Source organism: Oncorhynchus mykiss, chromosome 27 (assembly GCF_057628025.1).
Source record: "Oncorhynchus mykiss isolate SJ-2025 chromosome 27, ASM5762802v1, whole genome shotgun sequence".
In the NCBI taxonomy this organism is placed as follows: domain Eukaryota; kingdom Metazoa; phylum Chordata; class Actinopteri; order Salmoniformes; family Salmonidae; genus Oncorhynchus; species Oncorhynchus mykiss.
The window spans coordinates 10,661,456-10,686,535 of NC_143048.1; the positions used below are offsets into that span (position 1 = coordinate 10,661,456).

General features: G+C 41.7%; 2 protein-coding genes across 51 annotated transcripts; one reads left to right on the forward strand and one right to left on the reverse strand.

The window, feature by feature from the left end:
- Positions 1-1,038: 1,038 nt before the first annotated feature.
- Positions 1,039-12,210, reverse strand: LOC118936429 (uncharacterized). 50 transcript variants are annotated; one of them, XM_090224349.1, is made up of 19 exons: positions 11,704-11,874; positions 11,015-11,103; positions 10,605-10,696; positions 10,226-10,345; positions 8,356-9,230; positions 8,173-8,258; positions 6,943-6,999; positions 6,715-6,786; positions 5,931-6,068; positions 5,765-5,842; positions 4,756-5,622; positions 3,760-4,059; positions 3,562-3,617; positions 3,077-3,175; positions 2,580-2,653; positions 2,240-2,309; positions 2,068-2,120; positions 1,743-1,806; positions 1,039-1,366 (listed from the first exon to the last, which is right to left on the reverse strand). In XM_090224349.1, the coding sequence occupies exons 2-5, from the start codon at positions 11,043-11,045 to the stop codon at positions 8,640-8,642; spliced, it is 834 nt and encodes a 277-aa protein (XP_090080475.1). In that variant the 5' UTR covers positions 11,046-11,103; positions 11,704-11,874; the 3' UTR covers positions 1,039-1,366; positions 1,743-1,806; positions 2,068-2,120; positions 2,240-2,309; positions 2,580-2,653; positions 3,077-3,175; positions 3,562-3,617; positions 3,760-4,059; positions 4,756-5,622; positions 5,765-5,842; positions 5,931-6,068; positions 6,715-6,786; positions 6,943-6,999; positions 8,173-8,258; positions 8,356-8,639. The 50 variants fall into 50 exon arrangements, with proteins under 50 accessions (XP_090080475.1, XP_090080469.1, XP_090080468.1 ...); XM_090224357.1 differs by lacking the exon at positions 1,039-1,366 and having other exon boundaries at positions 1,453-1,806; positions 2,238-2,309; positions 8,186-8,258; positions 8,356-8,491; positions 8,723-9,230; XM_090224356.1 differs by lacking the exon at positions 1,039-1,366 and having other exon boundaries at positions 1,453-1,806; positions 2,238-2,309; positions 8,356-8,491; positions 8,723-9,230.
- A 166-nt stretch (positions 12,211-12,376) lies between these two features.
- On the forward strand, positions 12,377-19,029 carry capn4 (calpain small subunit 1-like). Its single transcript, NM_001124331.2, is given in 11 exon segments — positions 12,377-12,443; positions 12,747-12,818; positions 12,946-12,982; positions 14,107-14,199; positions 15,609-15,666; positions 15,814-15,878; positions 16,015-16,083; positions 16,677-16,755; positions 18,250-18,366; positions 18,474-18,532; positions 18,677-19,029. Coding segments are annotated over 10 exon segments (651 nt in total). The 5' UTR covers positions 12,377-12,443; positions 12,747-12,771; the 3' UTR covers positions 18,704-19,029.
- The last annotated feature ends 6,051 nt before the right edge of the window (positions 19,030-25,080 follow it).

Below are 25,080 nucleotides of genomic sequence, written 5' to 3' on the forward strand. Positions count from 1 at the left end.
TGCGTCAACAGGTGAGCTCCTTCAGAGTAAATGACATCCTGTTGCAGATAAACATGTCTGCTATAGTCAGTGTCACTGCCCTGGCAGTTGAGGGACATGTCTGTTACCGTTCTAGTAAATACGCTTGATAAAGCACGATACATGAAATCACCACCATACTGTTGTCTGTTAAAACTAAATCTCTGGGATTAAGTTATTATAGAGATGACAGACAGTAAGAGCATATTATAACAGATATTAACCCAACATAATAGATACATGTTATGTAACGTTATAGGCTAGCTAAAAAAGGAAAAATGGGACACAAAATGGGCATGAAGTGATAACCTGCAGTGACAGGCAAATACAGGGCGGCATCACTGAAACGGGATGTTACCCACAAGCCACAGCCATCCCAGGAATGTGGTCTTCAACCATCTAAAGGTGTTCATGACAGTCATTACATTCCTGTTGTTCTGCCAAATGACAAATCAATTAGGACAAATAAAGGCGCCGTTGTTTTCGTATGTGTGTTAGCAGTTCATTTTTTTAGGAACAAACAAAAGCTCACAATATGACTTAAAATGTATTTGTTTTTGGCAATGTTGCACAACTGTAATACAATATTGTTGGAAATACTAAGTGAAAGCTGTAAGATAAAACACCCCAGGGGTCTCGTTGTTGGATGTGTTGACCAGATAGTTGGTGGTTATCAGTGGGAACAGACACAATAAATCCATTCTGACCCACGCAGTGATGGTGCTCTGCCCTCAGGCAGGTCACTGTGTATTGACTATAATGTCTGGAGCATTAGATAAACAGTCACTCTTTAAAAAGGCTACTGTATGATACACAGATCAGTGGAATGTCACTAATGGCCACTTGTGTAGAAAAATGAAAGAAAAGGGTGAACCAGGGACTGTAGTGCAGTGTGTGTGTGTATAACAGTGAGCGAGAGAGGGACAGTCAGAGATCAGAAGAAAAATAACGAGTCTGTGTATGGGGAGATTTGTAGGGGAGTGTGTATGATTGTGCTGGGCCAAGTGCAAGAATACATACTGGACAAAAAAAAACACATTTAATCACATTCCCGCACTTCACCTATGTAAACAGTGAAAGGCAAGATACAAGTTGTAGTAAAGAATCTAAAAAATAAATAAACCAGATATCCACAAAAATATAAATAAGCAGGCATTCAAAAATAAAATTAAAATAGTGAGCTCATTACGTCATAGTTTATCCCATCGTATTTACAACCGCTGCTTACAAAGCTCATAAGGGATAATATCCTTCATATACAGACATAGGGTTGTCTCTGTCTGCAGTGCACATCGTCTCCCTCGGTCTATTCCATTTTAGACATCTCAAAATTGGTTGTCATGGTCTCCTGTGGGTAAATAAAAGCATAGTTGGAATGACTTTCCAAAGGCGACATGGTGGACTGAAAAACAAAGATGGACATTGAAGTCAATCGATCTTCACAAAAGCTTTAATAGAAAAGATACATGCGATCTGATCTACCGACGACCCTTTCCATACAAGTATATTCACATTTTGAAGCAAAAAATATATCTTAAAGATATCCCTTGCATTGACAATCCTAATGGCTTTATTTGATGTGGGGTTTAAAAAAAAATTAAAAAGATACACCACCCTTCCACACCCTCTCATTGTTCAAGCCAGCAAGAAAACAGGGAGGGATAAACAAGCTGATGTAAACCCGACGAGCTACTGCTCTTTAATAAGCATGGAGCTGGCACCACCTGCTGTTCACACCAGGAATAACACCTCGTCTTAACTCGTCAGTCCAGTAGAGGGGGCAGTGCACTGGGACAGAAAGGAAAATATGTTGGCTTGATTTACAGCTGAACTGGATTAGTCGTCTTCTCAGTCAGAAAAATCAACTATCCTTTCTGTGCTTGTTTCACACATCACAGAGTGTAAACTGATATAATTAAGTTGAGTTTCAATGTTCTTACTATGTAATAACCACCCTGTAATACACTTTAGTCAAAGTGATTATATTATCACTGTCAATCATGGTTAATGTTTCTAACGTTTTCACAACTTCAATTTGTTCGCACTTACACATCTGCCATTGAAGATGGGATATTCTCTTCGACCCATTTCAGATCCTCATCCTGGGGAAAAAAAAATAATCCTATCACCAAGACAACTTCTCTGAGCCAGAAAATGTAGTTTATAGCCTATATTCTTAGTATGGGTGGTATCGCTGTGCTATGGAGGAGGCTCTTAACACTTTGTTCGGCTTGGCTGTTCCATTTGTCTCGGACTTCAGACCCCTCGTCTTCACACCCTCTGGAAGTACACTAAATAGGATAGGATCAGAAAGACAGATATGATTACCGTATGTTGGCTGAGTCAATTACGTTCTATCAAAAATGGCTGCTTGGAGAGAGAACCAAGGTACATTCATCCCATAGACTATCAACACACTATGGGCGTGTGACAACTAGGCCAAAGAGGTCTAACTACCTATCAAGACCTGGTAAGATACTGTATTTCATCCTGCAGTAAACCATATGCAGTATCAACTTGTGTTCCTATGACTGAAATACCAAAACAGCAGTGACTCTTACCAAATGTATCATTCATCAGCTGTTCCTTTGCCTCGCCGTCACGCTCCTCATCCACTAGGGGGCTGAAGGCGTATCTAAGGGGAACAGGACATGACATCACAGATCAGGGGCACGTTCAACATGACACAATGTTGTGGAACGTTCAGATAGACATATGCTATGTGGAACAATCAATATTCTCTGACATACAGACTAAGGGATCACGCCGGCTCTATTCATGGGATTCCTATCGGCAACGGTCGACAACATTTGGCTACTGAACGTGGCCCACTTAGGCTCAGTGCCATCTCAATTCAATTTGAGTTGACTTGGACATGGGATTTCTCCATACAAGTGCAATTTTATGTCCTGAATTGACTCCAACTTTGCCACAGATGTCTCTGTTGACATACTGAAAGATCCTAGCCAGTAACCCAATCCCTAGATTAAAAAACAAACATGACTTTGGTTGAGAGGGTTTTGGCCTTGTGTTGAACTGTTTAGCCGTGACCTCTTACCTCTGGTTGTTGGCAGAAGGCCTCCACAGAAACATGATGACCAGGATGGTGGAGAAGAGGAACCGCCAGAAAGCAGTCTATCCACAGCTCCCTCCAGTCCTGGAGAGATACAAAGAGAGAGTGAATAAGAGACGGGAGAGGAAGAGAATGTGAAAGATAATATATCTAATGCCAAATACCAGTTCACTAGAGGTCAACTGTGTGTGTGTGCGGAAAATTGGTTATATTTCCTCGCCGTCAAAATTGTCAAGAAAATGTTATTTCCGATGCTCTCTGACCGTCTAGCTTTTCGTTTGTTAGCGCGCTGGAAACAGTCAAGAAACTATGAATGTGGGTTCATTATAATTTCTACAGTTTCGATTTTGTTTTAGACATTTTACAGTATATTGAGTTCGATTATTATTATTTTTACTCAAACCACACGCACGTGTTTGGACACCCGTGGCTTAAAAAGTTACGTAACGTAGTAAACAAACACTACTCACCGACTATCACTTTGAAACCTAGGTCTTCATCATCCAGATAATGAAAATTACTGAGGCTGCAGAGTAGAACAGTGACAGGCCAAATATATTTGATTAGTGAATGCTTGTAATCATGGGCACACCAAGGTGTATAGTACACTATGTATGAAATGTCTCTGTTAAGTGGTTGCAGTAGCACAGCCGCAGACAGCTCCTCACCAATAACGGCGAATATGAGGGTGTTGGTAAAGTGGCGATACAAGGAAAGCTTGACCACGTTTCTTCGGAGGCGAAGGAGCTTCATGGTCTGGGCCAGGCTGATAAAGATGTGATTGGCTGTCAAGGACTCCCAACATAACTCCAGGACACACCCGGCTAACAAACAGCCCACCTTTTGAAATACAATTCTCAAAGAAAGTGAGATGTGAAGGGGAGTACAGTACAGGATATCCACCAGCAGAGGGTAGAGTCGAGCACAGCTAACGGAATGGCAGCAAGCGGCACCAGATCATCTTCAGCCTGAAAGGGACAGAGAGGGGAACGGATACAAGCACAGGGGGGAGTGACAGAGGGAGCGAGGGGACATTATCACATACTCTTCAGGCAGCCATGCAGATAGACAGATACACACCAAGAGGACCCGTGTATAACCAAACTGCCACTCAAAGAGGGTTGGAATCAAACTTGTTGGAGAAGTTATGAGAGACACTGGTAAAAGGGATGAGGAGATCTGAGTAAGCTTTGGAAACACAGCTCAAGACAAACATGCCCAGGAGGGAGAAAAATAAAAGAGGTCTTAATACTGACAGACTAACTGCATACAGTGACAACTAGATTAACACGCTGACTGACAGACAGGCAGACTGATGGCCTCTAATGTCTGACCACTCCAAAAGGATATCCACCACACAATGCACGAGTCAGTGAACGCCAGAATAATGTCACACAGTAGTCTGCTACTACCCCCTTGACCCTGTGAGAAAGACAGGCAAACACTGACAGTGGAATGACGGTACTACTACACACACAAGATTCCTGGCATCCTTTGGCCAAAGATGAAGATATTCAACAAAGAGCATCATGGCATTGTTTAGTTTAGTTTCGTATCAAAAACGTATCAACATGTTTTAATAGTCTAGTTAGGTGGACAATATATTTTGGGGAATACCGAGGTAGTATATTGATCAGAAAGGAGAGGACAGAGACCAGACTTACCCGAATTGACCCTCAGGATTCCCTCGACAACGGAGAATATAAGGTAAAAATAAAGGTAAAAATAAAAATGAAATGAGCAGTCCCACCCCAACCACCCTGTGTATCAATGCACTGAGCCTTGGCCTACGGAGAGAGAGAGAGAGAAAGAGAGACAGGCAGGCAGAGAGAGAGCGACAGAGACAGTGAGAGAGACAGAATTGGAAATAGAGTTTAACATTCTCCACTGTCTTAACAATGTGACCTCTTATGAAGGGACTGACTCCCTTGACAATTCCATAACCAAGACGAGCGATGATGACGAGCACACGGGCCAGGGTCCGCACTGCTGAAAGGATCTCCACAAAAACTACTGCCCCCTGGACTGTTGGAGGACACAGCACACAAATAAAGCTTATTAAAATGGAGTACAACAGCACAGTTAGCACCACACTAGGAGCAACTGTCTTTTACCCAATTCCAACCTTGCCCACCAGGAAGATTTAGGTAGAAAAACAAAATTGGCTGAAAATATGTGTTTAGGGGTGTCCACCAAAAATGACCACTTAAACCCCATGTTGATTTCCTTAAAAGACCAATTACAGACAAAAACGTGTTTCTCAAGTGATCACGTGAATTTCAAGTGACATTTCATAAGTGAAATCAAGTGGCTTTTCTGTAAGGTTCTTGTCTCTCCCCCTCCTGACCGGAGAGGCCGTCATAGCGGATGCTCTGGAACTCGGCGTAGTACACGGCCTTCCCCAGCATGCCCAGGAAGATGACCCCGCCGATCCAGAACTGGATCCCGAGCAGCTCTCTCCAGTAGCAGGCTGACAGCCAAGGCCACAGCAGGCCCAGCAACACATAGATGACCCACATCACCATGTAGAACTGCAAAAGGGACAGTTAGGTGAGCTGGCAAGGAACTAGAGAGTCTGTATTGTCCGGTAAGATAGAGAGTATGTCCTATAGGACCACACCTTAGAAGCTACTTGTGTTCATTATACTAGTGTTTTCCATGTAGACAACTTACCACGGCAGAATTGACTTACGATCATAAGTCATTCTGAAACAGATGTAGTCAAAGGGTTCCCGTTCCTACTGACTTCCACTGCAGGGGGTGAAGGACATAATAATATTAGCCTATACGTTAATGCAGTTTTAATGTATTGGACACAGGTTTCATGTGATCGGTGGACCTCGTTATGTTGGATGTCCCAGTTCTGTGGTGGGACAGAGTCAGTGGCGGCGCTGCTCTTCTCCTTGATGTGGGATGATGAACATGTAAGGCCATCCTCCCAGGTCTGAGCCATTGCATCAAAGTGATGCTGGGGAGTCTAGGAGCATAGAGCTACATTTTAGGATCTCTACGTCTAAGACAGCCAGGCATTAGGAAATAGCTAGCTGAACAAATGTTTTCCCTGCGGTACAAGAAATGAAGAACGGCAATTCAAGAAATTGTGTGCTGGTGTATCTAAATCACACTGCTTGTTTAGCCAATGTGTATGTACACCATACATACAGTTGAAGTCGGAGGTTTACATACACTCAGGTTGGAGTCATTAAAACCCGTGGCAGCATCATGTTGTGAGGGTGCTTTGCTGCAGGAGGGACTGGTGCACTTCACAAAATAGATGGCATCACAAGGAAGGGAAAGCATGTGGATATATTGAAGCGACATCTCAAGAGATCGGTCAGGAAGTTAAAGCTTGGTCGCAAATGGGTCTTCCAAATGGACAATGACCCCAAGCATACTTCCAAAGTTGTGGCAAAATGGCTTAAGGACAACAAAGTCAAGGTATTGGAGTGGCCATCACAAAGTGGTGATCCTAACTGACCTAAAACAGGGTTTTTTACTAGGATTAAATGTCAGGAATTGTGAAAAACTGAGTTTAAATGTATTTGGCTAAGGTGCATGCAAACTTCTGACTTCAACTGTGTCTTCATTCTGGCATGGTTCTTAGGGGACAAGGAAACACTCACCACTTGTTTCTTTGCAGCGGGGGCTGGGGCATTGCCTGTGGCCACAGCTGCCTCTGCTTTGACAGAAAACGTCTAAAAGAGAGAACATATGATTAAGCTGATTTCCCTGATATGGAGGCCTGTTGCTAGGCTGGGAATCACAGGACCCAAATCGCCTTATTCACATACATCTACATACACTTAGCATATATTTGATTATGATATCAGAGGGTGTTTGAGTTGATTTACCTCCTTTGGATTCTCAGCACTCCTTTTCCTCATCTCTTTGTCCTTGACAGTGACAGGCTAAAACAGGGGGATAAAGACAGTCATTCCAATGACACCTCGGTGAATTACTGTGTTATTCTCAAGATCTTACACACTAATGAGATGCTATTGAGCCCACACTGTCTGGCCCAAGGGCTACATGCATTCTGGTAAGTTTTGATTACAATACTGGGTGGGGTGAATATATTTCATATGACATACTTTATTTTTTGTTAACTAGCAAATAGTAGCCTACTGCTAAGTGTTTCAATCATTTCTAACTTGTTTACAATTTCTGGTAGTTAGTTTTTGCTAACATGTGGGTTTTAGCTTACTTGAGCCTGCTAACTGAGGAGTGTTAATTCGCCTGTTTCTATACGTTTTATTTTAAAACATTTATCTTACAAAGGAGTTGTTTAATCTAACTGCTTAACGATTTATCTGTACATGGAATTGCATTTGTGTTTTTTTTACTAATTTGTTTCTAATCTTTACAGGAAAATGCCACGGCACTATCTGATGTGTGGAGAAATTTCACTGCAGCTGATGTAGAAGGAAAAGCTGTGTATATTTGCAAATACTGTGCCAAATCATATGTGAAGAATGCAACAAAGACGCAGAATCTGGCCAAGTGCATAAAGTTCCCTCAGCGCTCACAAGCAACCTCTGACAAAAGTCCCTCTACTTATATTCGAGGTGAAAATGATGAAGCAGACCCCTTTATTGATAGCAACAGCTCATGTTCCTCCTGGAATTATACGTTTTTTTTTTACTCAATGGAGGAACGTAGTCAGAGAAATGCTAATGAATGTCTTGCTCGAGCTGTGTATGCAACTGGTTCACCTCTGATGCTCACAGGCAATGTGTATTGGAAGAGATTTCTGAATGTTCGTCGCCCAGCATACACCCTTCCAACCAGATATGCTTTATCTACTCATTTGCTGGATGCAGAGTTCAACAGAGTTCAAGTAAATCATAGAGAAAGCAGACTGTATTGAAATCATCTCTGATGGGCGGTCAAATGTTTGCGTGCAAGGAATTATTAACTACATCATCTCCACCCCTCAACCAGTATTTTACAAGAGCACAGACACAAGGGACAACAGACACACCGGTCTCTACATTGCAGATGAGCTGAAGGCAGTCAATGACCTTGGACCACAGAAGGTATTGGTGACAGTCAATGCTGCTTTGTGTAAAGTGGAGTCCTACCCTCACATCATACCCATTGGCTGTGCTGCTCATGCATTGAATCTGCTCCTCAAGGATGTCATGGCACTGAAAACAGTGGATACACTCTACAAGAGAGCCAAGGAAATGGTTAGGTATGTGAAGGGTCATCAAGTTATAGCTGCAATCTACCTCAAAGCAAAGTGAGAAGAATAAGAGCATTACATTGAAGCTGCCCAGCAACACCCATTGGGGTGGTGTTGTCATCATGTTTGACAGTCTCCTGGAGGGGAAGGTGTCTCTCCATGAAATCCCCATATCACAGTCTGCCGATATGGACAGCCCCATCAAGAGGATCCTCCTGGATGATGTATTTTGGGAGAGAGTGGTAAGCAACCTGAAACTTGAAACTAGACATTGCACGGATTGAGGGAGACAATGCCATCCTGTCTGATGTTCAAACTCTGCTTGCAGATGTAAGAGAAGAAATCCGTAATGCCCTGCCCACTTCACTGTTGTTCCAAGCAGAGGAAACTGCTGTTCTGAAATACATCAAAAAGCGTGAAAACATCAGCCTGAAGCCCATACATACCGCAGCGTACATGTTGGACCCCAAGTATGCTGGCAAGAGCATCCTGTCTGGCGCAGAGATCAACAAGGCCTATGGTGTCATCACTACCGTGTCTCGCCCCCTTGGCCTGGATGAGGGCAAGGTTCTTTGCAGTCTGGTGAAGTACACTTCCAAGCAAGGGCTTTGGGATGGAGATGCAATATGGCAGTCGGACCAACATCTCATCCACCACCTGGTGGAAGGGACTTTGTGGATCAGAGGCGCTTTCCCCTGTTGCCTCCATCATCCTCCAAATCCCATCAACATTAGCCACCTCAGAGCGCAACTGGTCCTTGTTTGGGAACACACACAACAGGCTGACCAATACAAGGGAAGAAAAATTTGCCCAGATGGCCACCAATTTGAGGCTTTTTGAGCCTGACAACAAGCCATCCTCAACAAGGTTGGAAAGTGACAGTGAAGATGAGGCCTCAGAGTCTGATGTTCCAGAGGTGGACATTGAGGAGGTCCAATGAGAAGACATGGAAGCCTGAGAGGAAAACAACCAAAGCTTTAGTTTACAGAATTTGAAAAAAAAGCTTTAGTTTACAGTAAGCCTAGTCGGCTCCTCAAATCTGTTGAGAAAGACCTGTTACTGAAAACAAAGCAGAGTAGCAACCATTAGACAATGATACGCTGTGAACTCCATAACTCCATAACATAGCCTCGCCATGAGCTGTAATGTATGAAAACACTTATTCAGAATTACAAGCACTTCACAATGATCAGTTACGAGCTGCTATATTTAGGTCACACTTTTGTGAACAAACAAACTCAGGAAGACAACATGAAAGAGTGAGGTGGAACATATGTTCACCGTTGTGCTGTTTGTAGTATGCTTTTTCCCTCACTTTATTTCACTATACTGATCCCACTAGTTCTACTTGCCATTTAATAGGAAGTTAACTTCGCTAGTAGCTATCTTATTTAGAACCAAAGAAGGTCATTGCTGTGTTATTAATCTCACAAAACCAGATGTTGTAACGGCTCTCGTGGGTTGAGGAAGGAGACCAACGTGCAGCGTGGTAGGCGTTAACTGAACACCGCAACAAAATAACAAAGTAGAAAAAACAAACGTGCCTAGTTCTGTCACGCAACAAAACAGCTAAACAGAAAATAACTCCCCCCACAAACCCTAACGGAAAATCACAACTTATATATGATCCCCAATCAGAGACAACGATAGACAGCTGCCTCTGATTGGGAACATCACTAGGCAAAAAGAAATAGAAAACATAGATTCTCCCACCCGAGTCAAACCCTGACCTAACCAAACATATAGAATAAATAAGGATCTCTAAGGTGAGGGCGTGACAGATGTGTATCTCTGAATATTGCATTATATGGCGTAGCTGTAGAGTCTGGCACACAACATTACTGTGTAATTAATATTTGACCATGTAAATGCAGGGATATTTCTGAGGTACCATAAAATAAAGTGCCACCATACTTTCTTATGAGACCCTCCATTGCCATATAATGTACCTCACTGTGGGTCATGTGCTGTTTGCACTCAATGGCAGGGTACTGATAAAACACATAGAACCCACTGCATCCTTCCTGCTTCACAGTTGTCGTTCTGAAGTAGCTCCCTGCCTTCAGAGGCTGCAAATCAAACAGGTATGATAAAGTTAATAAGTAAGTTAATAAGTATTTGCACAAACCACACTGTCTATACAGTCAAAAAACATGAATGACACTACTCTCCCTATCGAGACACTAAATCTTGCATTGCCTGTGGTTAATTGAGAACAATTGGAACTAGCTGAAAAAAAAGGAAAAGCTGGAGAGTTTATGGAATACAACAGCCTGAATGAGCCCATTCAGAGTGCAGTGAGTTTCTAAATGAGATAGAGGAACTTACGTGGAGACCAAATACCTCGTGGAAGCAGCGGGAGCTCCTTAGGCACCAGGAGATGTTGAGTTTTACCGGAGGTTCACAGTGTTCTGTCAACCCTGAAACAGCAGACATCTTATGAAAACAACTTAGTCACAGAGCTCTCTCCAGATCTGTTCCTGTCTGAGGGCCAGAGCCAGGGCTAGAGGCTACTACTTCCTCCCCCAACAACTTCCTCCACATGCTCTTATAAAGTAGCTTATTGTGTACAGTAATGATATCATACAAATATCCTGCATTGACAGTACACCATCCTACAATACTAGTTAGAAGAAGGGGCAATCATGTTCTTGCTATATGATATTCTACAAGGTTCAGTAAATAACTGAGTTTTATCCTAACTTTCAGGAACATAAGCAAGGTTATCGCCTACTTACATTTTAGCTGAATGACAGTATTGTTAAACATTGTCTTGGTGAAGAGGGAAAAAAAAGCTCTGCTTTTTCAAAGTTTCCTGTAACACAAGCTGTGAAAAAATGGCAAACATATGAGTACTGCAAATAGATTTGGACAACATTTAGATTAAAAACCTGTTGGGTTTTAAATGATCTGAACAAAATAGCTGAATAGTTGGAACGTAGGTAGGCATGATGGTGAGCCAATATTCAATATTTGCTCAGGGGCAGGATGTCTATGAATGAATGGATCGGATCACTTACTATTTATTACTTGTATTGACTAGTCGTGAAACAAACCCATATTGACTAACACTGATAGAGTAAAAAAATAAGGATCATTTGGCCGGCCTAATCAAGGGAGAATGATAGTGTTACATTGCGTATAATACAGTGGAAGCGGTTACAATGTTACATTGTCGCCAGAATGGTGCACGAATGGTAAAACGAAGGCAAGTATTGTCTCAATGCCTCCTTCTGTAGATTGCGACAGTTTAATCAACTGTTGAAATAGATTAATCTGGCTGAACTAAACAATGTTCTTAACAATATATCATAGCCTATCTAGGCTACCTATGATGCTTTGATAGCATAATAAAAGTGACATTTTTATTAACTTGTATTCACATTACACGCCCGTTAAATGCAGTGTCAGAGCCGGGTAAACGGACCTTACACGTGAACAGTGTACGTTGTCTTGTCTTGTGCGTGGTCAATAACACTGTTTTCATGGCGCTCGCCATTTGTATCAGGACGAATCCACAGCGACAACTTCCCGAGCGCTCCTGCATCCTGCCTGGGTCCTTTGTCTGACATCACAATGTAGGCGGTCTTCCGTGGACAACAAACCGGAGAAAACGTTTTCAACTTGGGAAGGATAATGTACTTTCTTATTGGACAAGTTCACACAGCGTAGCTTCTTCGTTTTCAAATGTTTCCCCCCGTTTCAGACATCTACATTGCATGCAAGATGTAGGTTATGCAAATAGGTCTAAAGGAAAAAATGGCATTCTAAAAAATGTTTTATTAGGACATTAAATCTTATGCCATTGTTTTGTAAAACAGCATCAGTTAATGCAATGAACATTAGGACTTGTACCCTCAATTGATCATTATTTTAAATCTATGTGACTCAAACATAATACAAGTGTTGTAAAAGTGTCGTCTGAATTAGTCTCATCATCCCTAATATCATCATTAGGGAAATGCTAGTTATTCTTGACATAACCCTACGGGTTCTAGGACCCAGAGTCCTTCCGACCTGTCTCGCCCTATGGTGCGCACTTCTCTATTGGGCAGGGGCGTGGAGCTCTGATGCATTGAAAAATAACTCCTTGCGGAATTGGGTTTGTACCAAAAAGGAGTGCCGTCAAGTCAGTATCTGCCGAATTCAGCAACGCATTTGTTCCCTGTAAGTATTATTATCAATTTAAGGAAATCAGATTGCCTTCACAAGTTTATCAGACTGTTTGACGTTGATTTGTTTTGTCTTCTTCGTCACTTTTGACATCTGCTGCAGAGGTTATACTGTTTGTGCTACTTACCAATACAGGCCAGGGAGAAAAAGTTTTCAGAGGGAGCCCCAACACCAATAACACATTTATTACAGCCAGACATACTGTATTATGGCTCGTTTTCTCTCTCTGTTGTCGCCTTTTTGTTTAATCGATCAGATGTTTGATGTCAGATGTTTCTCTCTTGACTCCTTTTGTAGATTTTCGCCTCTGTCCCTTCACAAGATGTTTCTGGCCAAAAGACTCATTGGTGGCATCCTGGATGTTGTGAGGTAGGCTTGGCTCCTTTTCAGACACACACACACACACACGCACAAACACTGTCAGTATACTGACTTCATTCATGACATTTCTAACATTTATTAAATAGTAATAGGTCTTTCTTGTTTTCTCCAACAGCAACATCGACCCTGGTCAATTTGTGCCATCAGATCCTGTGAGTAAACCCTTTAGCACCAATTTTCCTTCAGAACATCATCAATCAATCAATCAAATGTATTTATATAGCCCTTCTTACATCAGCTGATGTCACAAAGTGCTGTACAGACACCCAGCCTAAAACCCCAAACAGCAAGCAATGCAGGTGTAGAAGCACGGTGGCTAGGAAAAACTCCCTAGAAAGGCCAGAACCTAGGAAGAAACCTAGAGAGGAACCAGGCTATGAGGGGTGGCCAGTTCTCTTCTGGCTGTGCCGGGTGGAGATTATAACAGAACATGGCCAAGATGTTCAAATGTTCATAGATGACCAGCAGGGTCAACAGTAGTTGTCGAGGGTGCAACAGGTCAGCACCTCAGGAGTAAATGTCAGTTGGCTTTTCAAAGCCGATCATTCAGAGTATCTCTACTGCTCCTGCTGTCTCTAGAGAGTTGAAAACAGCAGGTCTGGGACAGGTAGCACGTCCGGTGAACAGGTCAGGGTTCCATAGCTGCAGGCAGAACAGTTCAAACTGGAGCAGCAGCACGGCCAGGTGGACTGGGGACAGCAAGGAGTCATCAGGCCAGGTAGTCCTGAGGCTCAGGTCAGGTCCTCCGAGAAAGAAAGAAAGAAAGATTTTTAAAAAAGAGAGAGAGTGAGAATTAGAGAGAGCATACTTCAATTCACACAGGACACCGGATAAGACAGGAGAAATACTCCAGATATAACAGACTGACCCTAGCCCCCCGACACAAACTACTGCAGCATAAATACTGGAGGCTGAGACAGGAGGGGTCGGGAGATACTGTGGCCCCATCTGACGATACACCCGGACAGGGCCAAACAGGCAGGATAAAACCCCAACCACTTTGCCGAAGCACAGCCCCCACACCACTAGAGAGATATCTTCAACCACCAACTTACCATCCTGAGAAAAGGCCGAGTATAGCCCACAAAGATCTCCGCCACAGCACAACCCAAGGGGTTGTCTTATGATAGTGCACTCACTGGCGACTGGAAAGTTTTAGAAGTTAACACTACTCTTTTGAGCAAAGGAGCCACAACTGTTGCTGTCCTGCATGCCAGACCGCATTGAAGAGGGATGTGAGTGTTAGTGTTAACAGAACTCTGTGTTTGTGTCCTAGCCCCCACCACGCAGACCTCTGGCCTACGCGGAGCAGAATGAGAACGACGAGGAGAGACAGTTCCGCAAGGTGTTCCAGCAACTTGCTGGGGATGTAAGTAGTTATTGTTTTTCAACCTATGCACTCCTACTACTATCATATCTGATCCTATTGCACCTCCAAACCTACTGTCCTTTCCTATCCTATTCAGAGAAGTAAAGAGCCCAGATAAGTCAAGTCAAGAGTGCCTCTTGATTCTCTTGATTCCAGCTATGAGTCATTGAGAGACGTTCACCTAAGGCTTTCGGCTATCAAATTCAGTTTCCATAAGTGTGCCATTGTATAATCAGGTCTGTTGTTGAATGTTTTAAAGAGACTGTTTCGTTATGTGGGTTTCCACAAGGACAACACATAGTTGTACAAATTATTTACATTAACCTACTGTTAGTGGTTTATTGTAATATAGTGCAGACCAATGACCAGTGTGTTAATTCAGTTCCAGTATTGTTTGTGGTATATTATCTTTTGTAGGTGCAGCCAACTATCCATGGCATGGATGGTATTTCATTTTTGGGCTGATGATACACTGGCACAATCAGTGTAACCCTGTTGTTGCCTCTTGTATCCCAGTTAAGTCTTGTTTGCATTCCAAACCCCTCCCCTCCAGCCATTCACCCTGCTTAATCTGGAGCCAGTCTTCAGAATGTGGTTCAACCATCTACACAGACATGGTGAATTTGAGGCTTCAAATGTGCTGTCTGTAATGTACTGCTACCAACTAATAGGAGCCTTTTGGAAGAGTACAGTGAAGAGCTCCGGTTGGCTTAAATCATTGATTCTGCCCCATTGGTTATAGTCACTAAAGCCCAGGGCTCCACAGACATTTCCTTCCCGTGACGAACACTGCATCATGGACTTTGACAACTTCATTGGGCGCCTCGTTGCTCACAATGATTCACTGCTGTTGGATCAGGCAGTGGTGGAGTAAGAGACCGGGGATGTGGTTTGCTGACAACCCAACCCTGGTTTATTCCACTGACAAGAAGAGGGACTGGTTCCTCCTCTATGTGCTTCCTACCATTGTCTGACAGGGCGGCTCTCTTGCCTGTTTAGGTTTTGTGGGGGTGGGGTTGTAGATTGTGTGAGTCCTAGATAGGGGTGGATACATGTTCTACTGGTAGGCTCAGCTGGCAACGATCGACTTTCAACTGATGACTAGCCCAAACTCATTGAGGCCTTACTCATAAGGGGGGGGGACACAAGATTCATATGGAATGAAACCTGAAGACATACCTGCCGCAAATGTGTCTGCCGAAAGTTGATACAAATGACTTAGGTTGTTCTAATATGTCACGCACAAATCCAGAGAGAGCGATGCATTGGGTCCATGATTGTACTCCTAAAACATATGTTCATTAAAGTAGTCTCAGTGTCCTTATCCTTTTGCGAGTTGACTTGTGACCCAAGTACATGTAGGCATATAGAGCGTATGAGGATTTACTGCATCTCTCTGTGTATTATAGGACATGGAGGTGAGCCCCACTGAATTGATGAACATCCTCAACAGGATCATTGGCAAACGTGAGTCCTATTCTTACACAAACACCATGCTTGTGTCTATATTTGTCTTTGTACACCTCTTGCACACATAATGGAGTCGAAGCGCAAGACTGGTTCCAGGGAATTCTGTATTGTAGTGAAGGAGTGGTCTGTCTGTGTTCATTTCAGGTAGTGACCTGAAGACTGATGGCTTTAGCATCGAGTCATGCAGGAGCATGGTGGCTGTCATGGACGTATCCTTCCACATCAGTGTCTGTATTAGGATGGAGGACTATACTATTCTATACTATTCTATACTTTACTGTACTATACTATACTATACTATCAGAGTAGTTGATATTAAGTTTTACCTTAACCCTGAGCACACAGAGCGACAGCACAGGAAAACTAGGTTTCCATGAGTTCAAGTTTTTATGGAACAACATCAAGAAATGGCAGGTGAGTTCAGTCCTCTTGTTACATTTTTGACAATCGGCACTGTATGAACAATTGTGTGAAATGATGGACATTTCTGTGAAAGGTTTGCTTTGAACTAGAAATGATTTACATGTATTTGCAAGAAATTCCTATAACACCCCATACAACTTCCAACTGTCCTCTTACTCCATTAATGTAAGAATGTTGTTTTATAAATGTTATGTTAATACACTCTTTATAAAAGGTGCTGTGGCCACCGGACTATTACATTGACACCCCCCCCCCCCCCCCCCCCCTTCCATTTGTTTTGTACACTACTGTTACTCGCTGTTTATTATCTATGCATAGTCACTTCACCCCTACCTACATGTACAAATTACCTTGACTAACCTGAACCACCCGCACACTGCCTTGGTACCGGTACCCCCTGTATATAGCCTCGTTGTTACTTTTTATAATTAATTTTATTTTTTGAACTGCACTGTTGGTTAAGGGCGTGTAAGTAAGCATTTCACGGTAAGGTAATACCTGTTGTATTCGGCGTAGGTGACAAATAAAGTTTGATTTGATGAACTTTGACCTCTCGGTGTAACTTTATTTCCGCTACGATTCAGTGCATCTACATATCAAATGACGCGGACCGCTCCGGGCTCATCTCCTCACAAGAGCTTCCTGCTACCTTCAAAGCTGCAGGTGAGCTCAGAGATCATGAGAACCGAAACATGGAAATGCATATTTCTTTGTCATCATAAGGCCTTTATAACAGTGTCATAACAGTGACAACAATCAGCCATGATAACTGATGAAAGCTACACTACCGTTCAAAAGTTTGGGGTCACTTAGAAATGTCCTTGTTTTTGAAAGAAAAGCAATTTTTTGTCCAATAAAAAAACATCAAATTGATTAGAAATACAGTGCAGACATTGTTCATGTTGTAAATGACTATTGTAACTGGAAACAGCTGATTTCTAATGAATTATCTTCATAGGCGTACAGAGGCCCATCATCAGTAATCATCACTCCTGTGTTCCAATGCCACGTTGTGTTAGCTAATCCAAGTTTGTCATTTTAAAAGGCTAATTGATCATTGGAAAACCCTTTTGCAATTATGTTAGCAAAGCTGAAACTGTTGTCCTGATTAAAGAAGCAATAAAACTGTCCTTTAGACTAGTTGAGTATCTGGAGCACCAGCATTTGTGGGTTGGATTACAGGTTCAAAATGGCCAGAAATAAAGACTTTCTTCTGAACCTCAACAGTCTGTTCTTGTTCTGAGAAATTAAGGCTAATCGATGCGAGAAATTGCCAAGAAACTGAAGATCTCGTACAAAGCTGTGTACTACTCCCTTCATAGAACAGCGCAAACTGGCGCTAACCAGAATAGAAAGAGGAGTGGGAGGCCCCGGTGCACAACAGGGCAAGAGGACAAGCACATTAGAGTGTCTAGTTTGGGAAACAGATGCCTCATAAGTTCTCAACTGGCAGCTTTATTAAATAGTACCCGCAAAACACCAGTCTCAACGTCAACAGTGAAGATGCAACTCCGGGATGCTGGCCTTCTAGACAGAGTTGCAAAGAAAAATCCATATCTCAGACTGACCAATAAAAGATTAAGATGGGCAAAAGAACAGACACTGGACAGAGGAACTCTGCCTGGAAGGCCAGCATCCCTGAGTCGCCTCTTCACTGTTGACATTGAGACTGGTGTTTTGCTGGCACTATTTAATGAAGCTGCCAGTTGAGAACTTTTGAGGTGTCTGTTTCTCAAACTAGACACTCAAAGGTACTTGTCCTCTTGCTCAGTTGTGCACCGGGGCCTCCCACTCCTCTTTATATTCTGGTTAGAGCCCGTTTGCGCTGTTCTGTGAAGGGAGTTGTACACAGCGTTGTATACAGCGTTGTATGAGATCTTTAGTTTCTTGGCAATTTCTCACATGGAATAGCCTTCATTTATCAGAACAAGAATAGACTGACGAGTTTCAGAAGGAAGTGCTTTGTTTCTGGCCATTTCGAGCCTGTAATCCAACCAACAAATGCTGACGCTCCAAACACTCAACTAGTCTACAGAAGGCCAGTTTTATTGCTTCTTTAATCAGAACAACAGTTTTCAACAGTGACCCCACACTCTTGAAAGGTAGTGTTTGTGTTTGGTCTCATTGGTGTCTCTCTCCTGTTATGTCCGTGTGCAGGCTTCCCTCTCAACGACCAGCTCTTCCAGTTGATGGTCCGCAGGTACAGTGATGAACAGGGCAACATGGACTTTGACAACTTCATTGGGTGCCTGGTCAGACTGGACGCTATGTGTCGTAAGTGACTGATCCTCAACGCTCCCCTGCTCAGTCCGATTATGTTCTTGATTTCAGACTATTTCCTTTTCATTACCCTTCAGTAATAGTGTTTTGTGCATTTTCAGGAGCTTTCAAGACTCTGGACAAAGATGATAATGGAACTATCAAAGTCAACATCCAGGAGGTAAATTAGGTTTCACTATTTTCTTATTGCATTTGAACGATGTGTTTAGGGTTAGGGACCATTTTTAAGATGAATGACTGGAAATAGGAACTGAAATTAGACCTAAATAACCACACATCTTTTTGTGTTCTGCTTTCTCCACAGTGGCTTCAGTTGACCATGTACTCATAAAACATCAGGGAAAGCCTACAAAAAGCCTTCATTAATCTCTCGCTCCATTTTAAGATTTGTATTTTATATTACCATTGTTGTTATTGTTTGACAGATGTTCACACATCATTGTCGTGAATGTTCATTCAATTTATCACTAGATAGCAGCATTGCAGAAACACCAGGAAAGCACACATTTACTTTACTAGACTTTCTACAGTCCAAATATTTGAACGTTTTTGTGTTTTCCTTTTTTCTGGCAGCACACCTTTGGTCAAACATTCCACACTGCTATGTAATGTAATATATACATTCTAGTGCTCAATAAAGGGGGAAATATTACCTAATACTTGCAGCTATCTCTTTTATTACAGTTTCTGTGTTCTGCTTTTGCTCATTAAAGAAATGTTCTCTCATGTTTGTAAATAACTAATCTTTTTGTGTTAATGTAGTAATTTCACAGACTTTTACAAACCAATTCATGAATAAAGTTGATTGTTATTCAGTTATTCATCAGCACCTCTTAACTTCCACCTCTGCCGACTAATAGCCAGTGGTGGAAAGTACTTAAGTAAAAAATACTTTAAAGTACTACTTAAGTCGATTTTGCGGGTATCTGTATTTTACTATTTATAATTTTGACAACTTACTTTTTCTTCACTACATTCCTAATGAAAATAATGTGCTTTTTACTCCATACATTTTCCCTGACACCCAAAAGTACTCATTACATTTTGAATGCTTAGCAGGATAGGAAAATGGTCCAATTCACGCACTTATCAAGAGAACATTCCTGGTCATCCCTACTGCCTCCGATCTGGTGGACTCACTAAACAAAAACACTTTGGAAATTATATCTGCGTGTTGGAGTGTGCCGCTGGCTATCCATAAATAACAAAAACGTCTGGTTTGCCTAATATAAGCAATTTGAAATGATTTTAATTTTATACTTTTGATACTTAAGTATATCTAAAACCAAATACTTTTAGACTTTTACTCAAGTAGTATTTTACTGGCTGACTTTCACTTTTATTTGAGTAATTGTCTATTGAGGAATCTTTACTTTTACTCAAGTATGGCAATTGGGTACTTTTTCCACCACTGCTAATAGCCTACGCTTGGCAGCCTATTAATTTGATTTACACACTGTTAAGAAAATTATGACTAAATGACTGAACAAATCATTTTAAATGGAACTGTAACTAAGTAAACTTACACTCTGTTTTATATCTGATTAACAATATGAGTTCATAAGGGATTGTGTGACACGGACAAGGAGTAATTAAAGTTAATGAACACCATTCCAACTAGGAAGAAAGAAATGGGTTGTGGATTAAGTAAACAGATAAGGTAGTTAACCTATGGTTGAACCCAACGAAACTTAGCTCTGGGGTGTTTTAGATAAGACTGAGTGCATTCCTAGGTTTTCTGTTAGAACTGTCAGCTAAGTGGTGATCGATAATGTTGAGGGTTCAAAAGTTAATTAAGTTGTGTTGTGTGTCCTGTGTATGTGCTAGGGGGGGGTCAGAATTAACTTTTAAAGTTCCCTTTGTCCCGGTCGAGAGGAGGGGATTCTGTTAAGCAATGAAATGACGTCATGTTATTTTATATAAACTGTTGCTCGTGGTAACGTGGCAGCGCGCTCTGAGAATAAATTCTGTTACCTATTATTGAAAAGACTGGTCTCCGTCTATTTTATGCAAACAAGAATCTTACAAATTCTCATAAAATAGATTAAGGGAATTCAATTAATGAATACATATTGGTATAATTAAATTACAGTAACACACACTGCATGGGCAAAAGGAGAAGAACACAGAACAGCAGCTGATGCCAAGCACAGGTACCCGGGCTGTTTCCAGAGCATCGGGAGAGCGGCTGTTCAAGGGGGCGTGATCGCAGAGGAAGGACTAGAGACAATAAAATGAGGCACCACTCATCAGGGCGTAAGGTCGAAGTCAGCCACCAATTGGGTGAGCGGGTGGTAATCGGGGCGTGTCATCGGACTTTCCTGGGTGCAGAGCGGACCTGGAAGGCAGGAACAAAAACCTTTGAGATGATGCTGAGGGACCGGGTAGATCAATGAACAAACAGGGGACGGATGTTCCAGGGGATTGTTGGGCAAAGTCGAGGCAAACACGACCACTCATATACATTAAGTTAAAGGTAAGTTTAGAGCCGATTTAACAGTGTTTATCACTTTATAGACGTAGGTGCTTTTATCTTATAATATAGGCTATGTGGAGGCTAAGCTTGACCCATCGCATCAACACTGTTGATCTATTTATTTATTCGCTTTGACACTTTATCTATTTATTTATAGCTTAAAATAGTTACAAAGTATGGCTAAATAAGTAACCTGTGTACAAAGGCTGAAGAACATACACACATCCAGGTACTTTCCGTAGATGCTGGAGTTGTATGCAAACTCATGGAAACCAGAAAGGAAAAAGCTGCACACTGCTGCTCCCAGATGATATTTATTAACAACGTTAGGTCTATGGATGCCCGGTGAAGACCTAAGGGTCGAAACGTTAATAAAGAAGTAAGCTGACATGGAATTGTTTTAAGATGCTCATACCATGCATCATTTAGCCATTTGGTTTAGAATTTTAGTACCCCCTTAGGTATATAAAAAAAATACATTTCAAGAAAGAATTTGAAAACGATATTACGTTTTTGGCCTTTACTACTAAAGCCCATAGAAACGCATTAAATAACACATTCATAAATGTAAAAAAGGACGGTCAAAAAATAGATCATAAGAAACAAGGTTTTGAAGCGTCTGTCCTATATCTAGGAGATGTAAAAAAGCTCAGGAAATATATATGTTTCACAAATGTAACTTCTTTTTTAAAACCAGCTTTTCCTGTGGGCATCCTTACACAACAACTTCTAACCATCATCATATAGACAGTATGTGTCACAGTCTTTGCAGCCCATCATTCCCAGAGAAAATACACTGTTGTTAGTTCTGGTTGTCTCTTTTCTTTCCTTCTGTCTTTCTCCATCCCCCATCTCTGTGTCCAAACACATTAAGGCAATTGCATCACACATAAAACAAAAGATAAAACAATACATCATCTAACATTATTATTCCACTACATACACTACCAGTCAAAAGTTTTAGAAACACCTACTCATTCAAGGGTTTTCTTTATTTGTATTATTTTCTACATTGTAAAATAAGATTGACTGTGAAATAAGATAACTACGAAATAACACATATGGAATCATGTAGTAACCAAAAAAGTGTTAAACAAATCAAAATATTGTTTATATTTGAGATTCTTCAAATAGGCACCCTTTGCCTTGATGACAGCTTTGCACATTCTTGGCATTCTCTCACCCAGCTTCATGAGGTATTCACCTGGTGTGCATGTCAATTAACAGGTGTGCCTTCATAAAAGTTAATTTGTGGAATTTATTTCCTTAATGCTTTTGAGCTTTTTGATCAGCTTTTTGATCAGTTTTAATGCTTTTTGATCAGTTGTGTTGTGACAATGTAAGGGGTACACAGAAGAGAGCCCTATTTGGTAAAAAACGACACGTCTATATTATGGCAAGAACAGCGCAAATAATCAAAGAGAAACAACAGTCCATCATTACTTTAAGACATGGTCAGTCAATATGGAACATATCAAGAACATTGAAAGTTTCTTCAAGTGCAGTTGCAAAAACCATAAAGCGCAATAATGAAGCTGGCTCTCATGAGGACCAAGTAACAGACACATCTCAACATCAACTGTTCAGAGAAGACTCAGGCCTTCATGGTCGATTTGCTGCAAAGAAATCACGACTAAAGGACACCAATAAGAAGAAAAGACTTGCTTGGGCCAAGAAACACGAGCAATGGACATTAGACTGGTGGAAATTTGTCCTTAGGTCTGGAGTCCAAATTTGAGATTTCTGGTTCCAACCGCCGTGTCTTTGTGAGACGCTGTGTGGGTGAACGGATGATCTCCACATGTGTATTTCCCACCGTAAAGCATGGAGGAGGAGGTGTTATGGTGTGGGGGTGCTTGCTGGTGACACTGTCTGTGATTTATTTTGAATTCAAGGCACACTTGACCAGCATGGCTACCACAGCATTCTGCAGCGATACGCCATCCCATCTGGTTTGGGCTTAGTGGGACTATCATTTGTTTTTCAACAGGACAATGACCCAACCTACCTCCAGGCTGTGTAAGGGCTATTTTACCAAGAAGGAGAGTGATGGAGTGCTGCATCAGATGAACTGGCCTCCACAATCCCCTGCCCTCAACCAAATTGAGATGGTTTGGGATGAGTCGGACCGCAGAGTGAAGGAAAAGCAGCCAACAAGTGCTCAGCATATGTGGGAACTCCTTCAAGACTGTTGGAAAAGCATTCCAGGTGAAGTTGGTTGAGATAATGCCAAGAGTGTGCAAAGCTGTCATCAAGGCAAAGGGTGCCTATTTGAAGAATCTCAAATATAAACAATATTTTGATTTGTTTAACACTTTTTTGGTTACTACATGATTCCAAATATGTTATTTCATAGTTCTAATGTTTTCACTATTATTCTACAATTTAGAAAATAGTTTTTAAAAGTAAAGAAAAACCCTTGAATGAGTAGGTGTTCTAAAACTTTTGACCGGTAGTGTATCTACAATACAAAATGTATAATACCACCATACCACAACATAAGCGTGTTTAGAGTGCGTGTGCAAGCGTGTGTGCATATGCGTTTGTCTGTACCTGTGTGTGTTTCTCTTCACAGTACCGGCTGTTCCATGAGGTGTATTTTTTGAGCTGTGTGCTAGTAGTTTAAACAGACTGCTCAGTGCATTCAGCTTTTCAACACTTCTTACAAAAACAAGTAGCGATGAAGTCAATCTCTCCTACACTTTGAGCCATGAGAGATTGATATGCATATTATTAATGTTAGCTCTCCGTGTACATTTAAGGGCCAGCCATGTTGCCCTGTTCTGAACCAATTGTAATTTTCCTAAGTGTCTCTTTGTGGCACCTGACCACACAACTGAACAGTAGTCCAGGTGCGACAAAACTAGGGCCTGTAGGACCTGCCTTGTTGATAGTGTTGTTAAGAATATAGAACAGCACTTTATTATGGGCAGACTTCTCCCCACCTTTGCTACTGTTGTATCAACACGTTTGGACCATGACAGTTCACAATCCATGGTTAGTCACCTCAGCTTGCTCAATTTCCACATTATTCATTACAAGATTTAGTTGAGGTTTAGGGTTTAGTGAATGATTTGTCCCAAACAATGCGTTTAGTTTTGGAAATATTTAGGACTAACTTATTCTTTGCCACCCATTCTGAAACTAACTGCAGCTCTGCAGCTGTTAAGTGTTGCAGTTATTTCAGTCGCTGTAGTAGCTGACGTGTATAGTGTTCAGTCATCCGCATACATAGACACATTGGCTTTGCTCAAAGACAGCTTCCCTGGGGAATTCCTGATTCTACCTGGTTTATGTTGGAGAGGCTTTCATTAAAGAAACCCTGCATTCTGTTAAACAGGTAAGTCTTTATCCATATTATAGTAGGGGGTGTAAAGCCATAACACATACGTTTTTCCAGCAGCAGACTATGATCGATAATGTCAAAAGCCACACTGAAGACTAACAAGACAGCTCCCACAATCTTTTTATCATCAATTTCTCTCAACCAATCATCAGTCATTTGTTTAAGTGTTGTGCTTGTTGAATGTCCTTCCATATAAGCGTGCTGAAAGTCTGTCGATTTGTTTACTGCAAAATAGCATTGTGTCTGGTCAAACACAATTTTTTCCAAATGATTAATAAGGGTTGGTAACAGGCTGATTGGTTGGCTATTTGAGCCAGTAAAGGGGGCTTTACTATTTCTTGGGTAGCTGTAATGAAATTCCTCTTCTTCAGAGGAGGACTAGCAAGGACCAGACCAATGTGTAGCGTGATAAGTGTCCATAATGATACATTTAATAAATCAACAGAACACTGAACAAAATTACAAAAGTACAAACAAACAACCGAAACATGTATGGTGAAAACACTAAGACAGGGTACAACCACCCACAAAACACAACAGAAAACAGGCTACCTAAATATGGCTCCCAACCAGAGTCAATGACTGACACCTGCCTCTGATTGAGAACCATACTAGGCCAAACACATAGAAATATTACAGAACAAAACATAGAAAAACAACATAGAATGCCCACCCCAACTCACGCCCTGACCAACTAAAATAAAGACATAAAAAAGGAACTAGGGTCAGATCGTGACAGTCCCAAAAATGTATTGGGGGGGTGGCACACGGGGAGTGTGGCTAAGTCAGGTAGGAGACCTGCGCCAACTCCCCGTGCTTACCGTGGAGAGAGGTGGACCGGGCAGACACCGTGTTATGCCTTGTAATGTCCTGTACTCGTGCTCCA

What these genes read in the sequence shown, in the direction of transcription:
- LOC118936429 (XM_090224343.1), bottom strand. Translation starts at nt 11,045, where the DNA reads ATGTTTAACAATACTGTCATTCAGCTAAAAT. An exon ending in TACTGTCATTCAGCTAAAAT is followed by an intron (nt 10,697 to 11,014) that starts GTAAGTAGGCGA and finishes CTGCTGTTTCAG; the next exon opens with GGTTGACAGAACACTGTGAA. An exon ending in AGCACATGACCCACAGTGAG is followed by an intron (nt 9,231 to 10,225) that starts GTACATTATATG and finishes TTTTCCTCTCAG; the next exon opens with GCTTCCATGTCTTCTCATTG.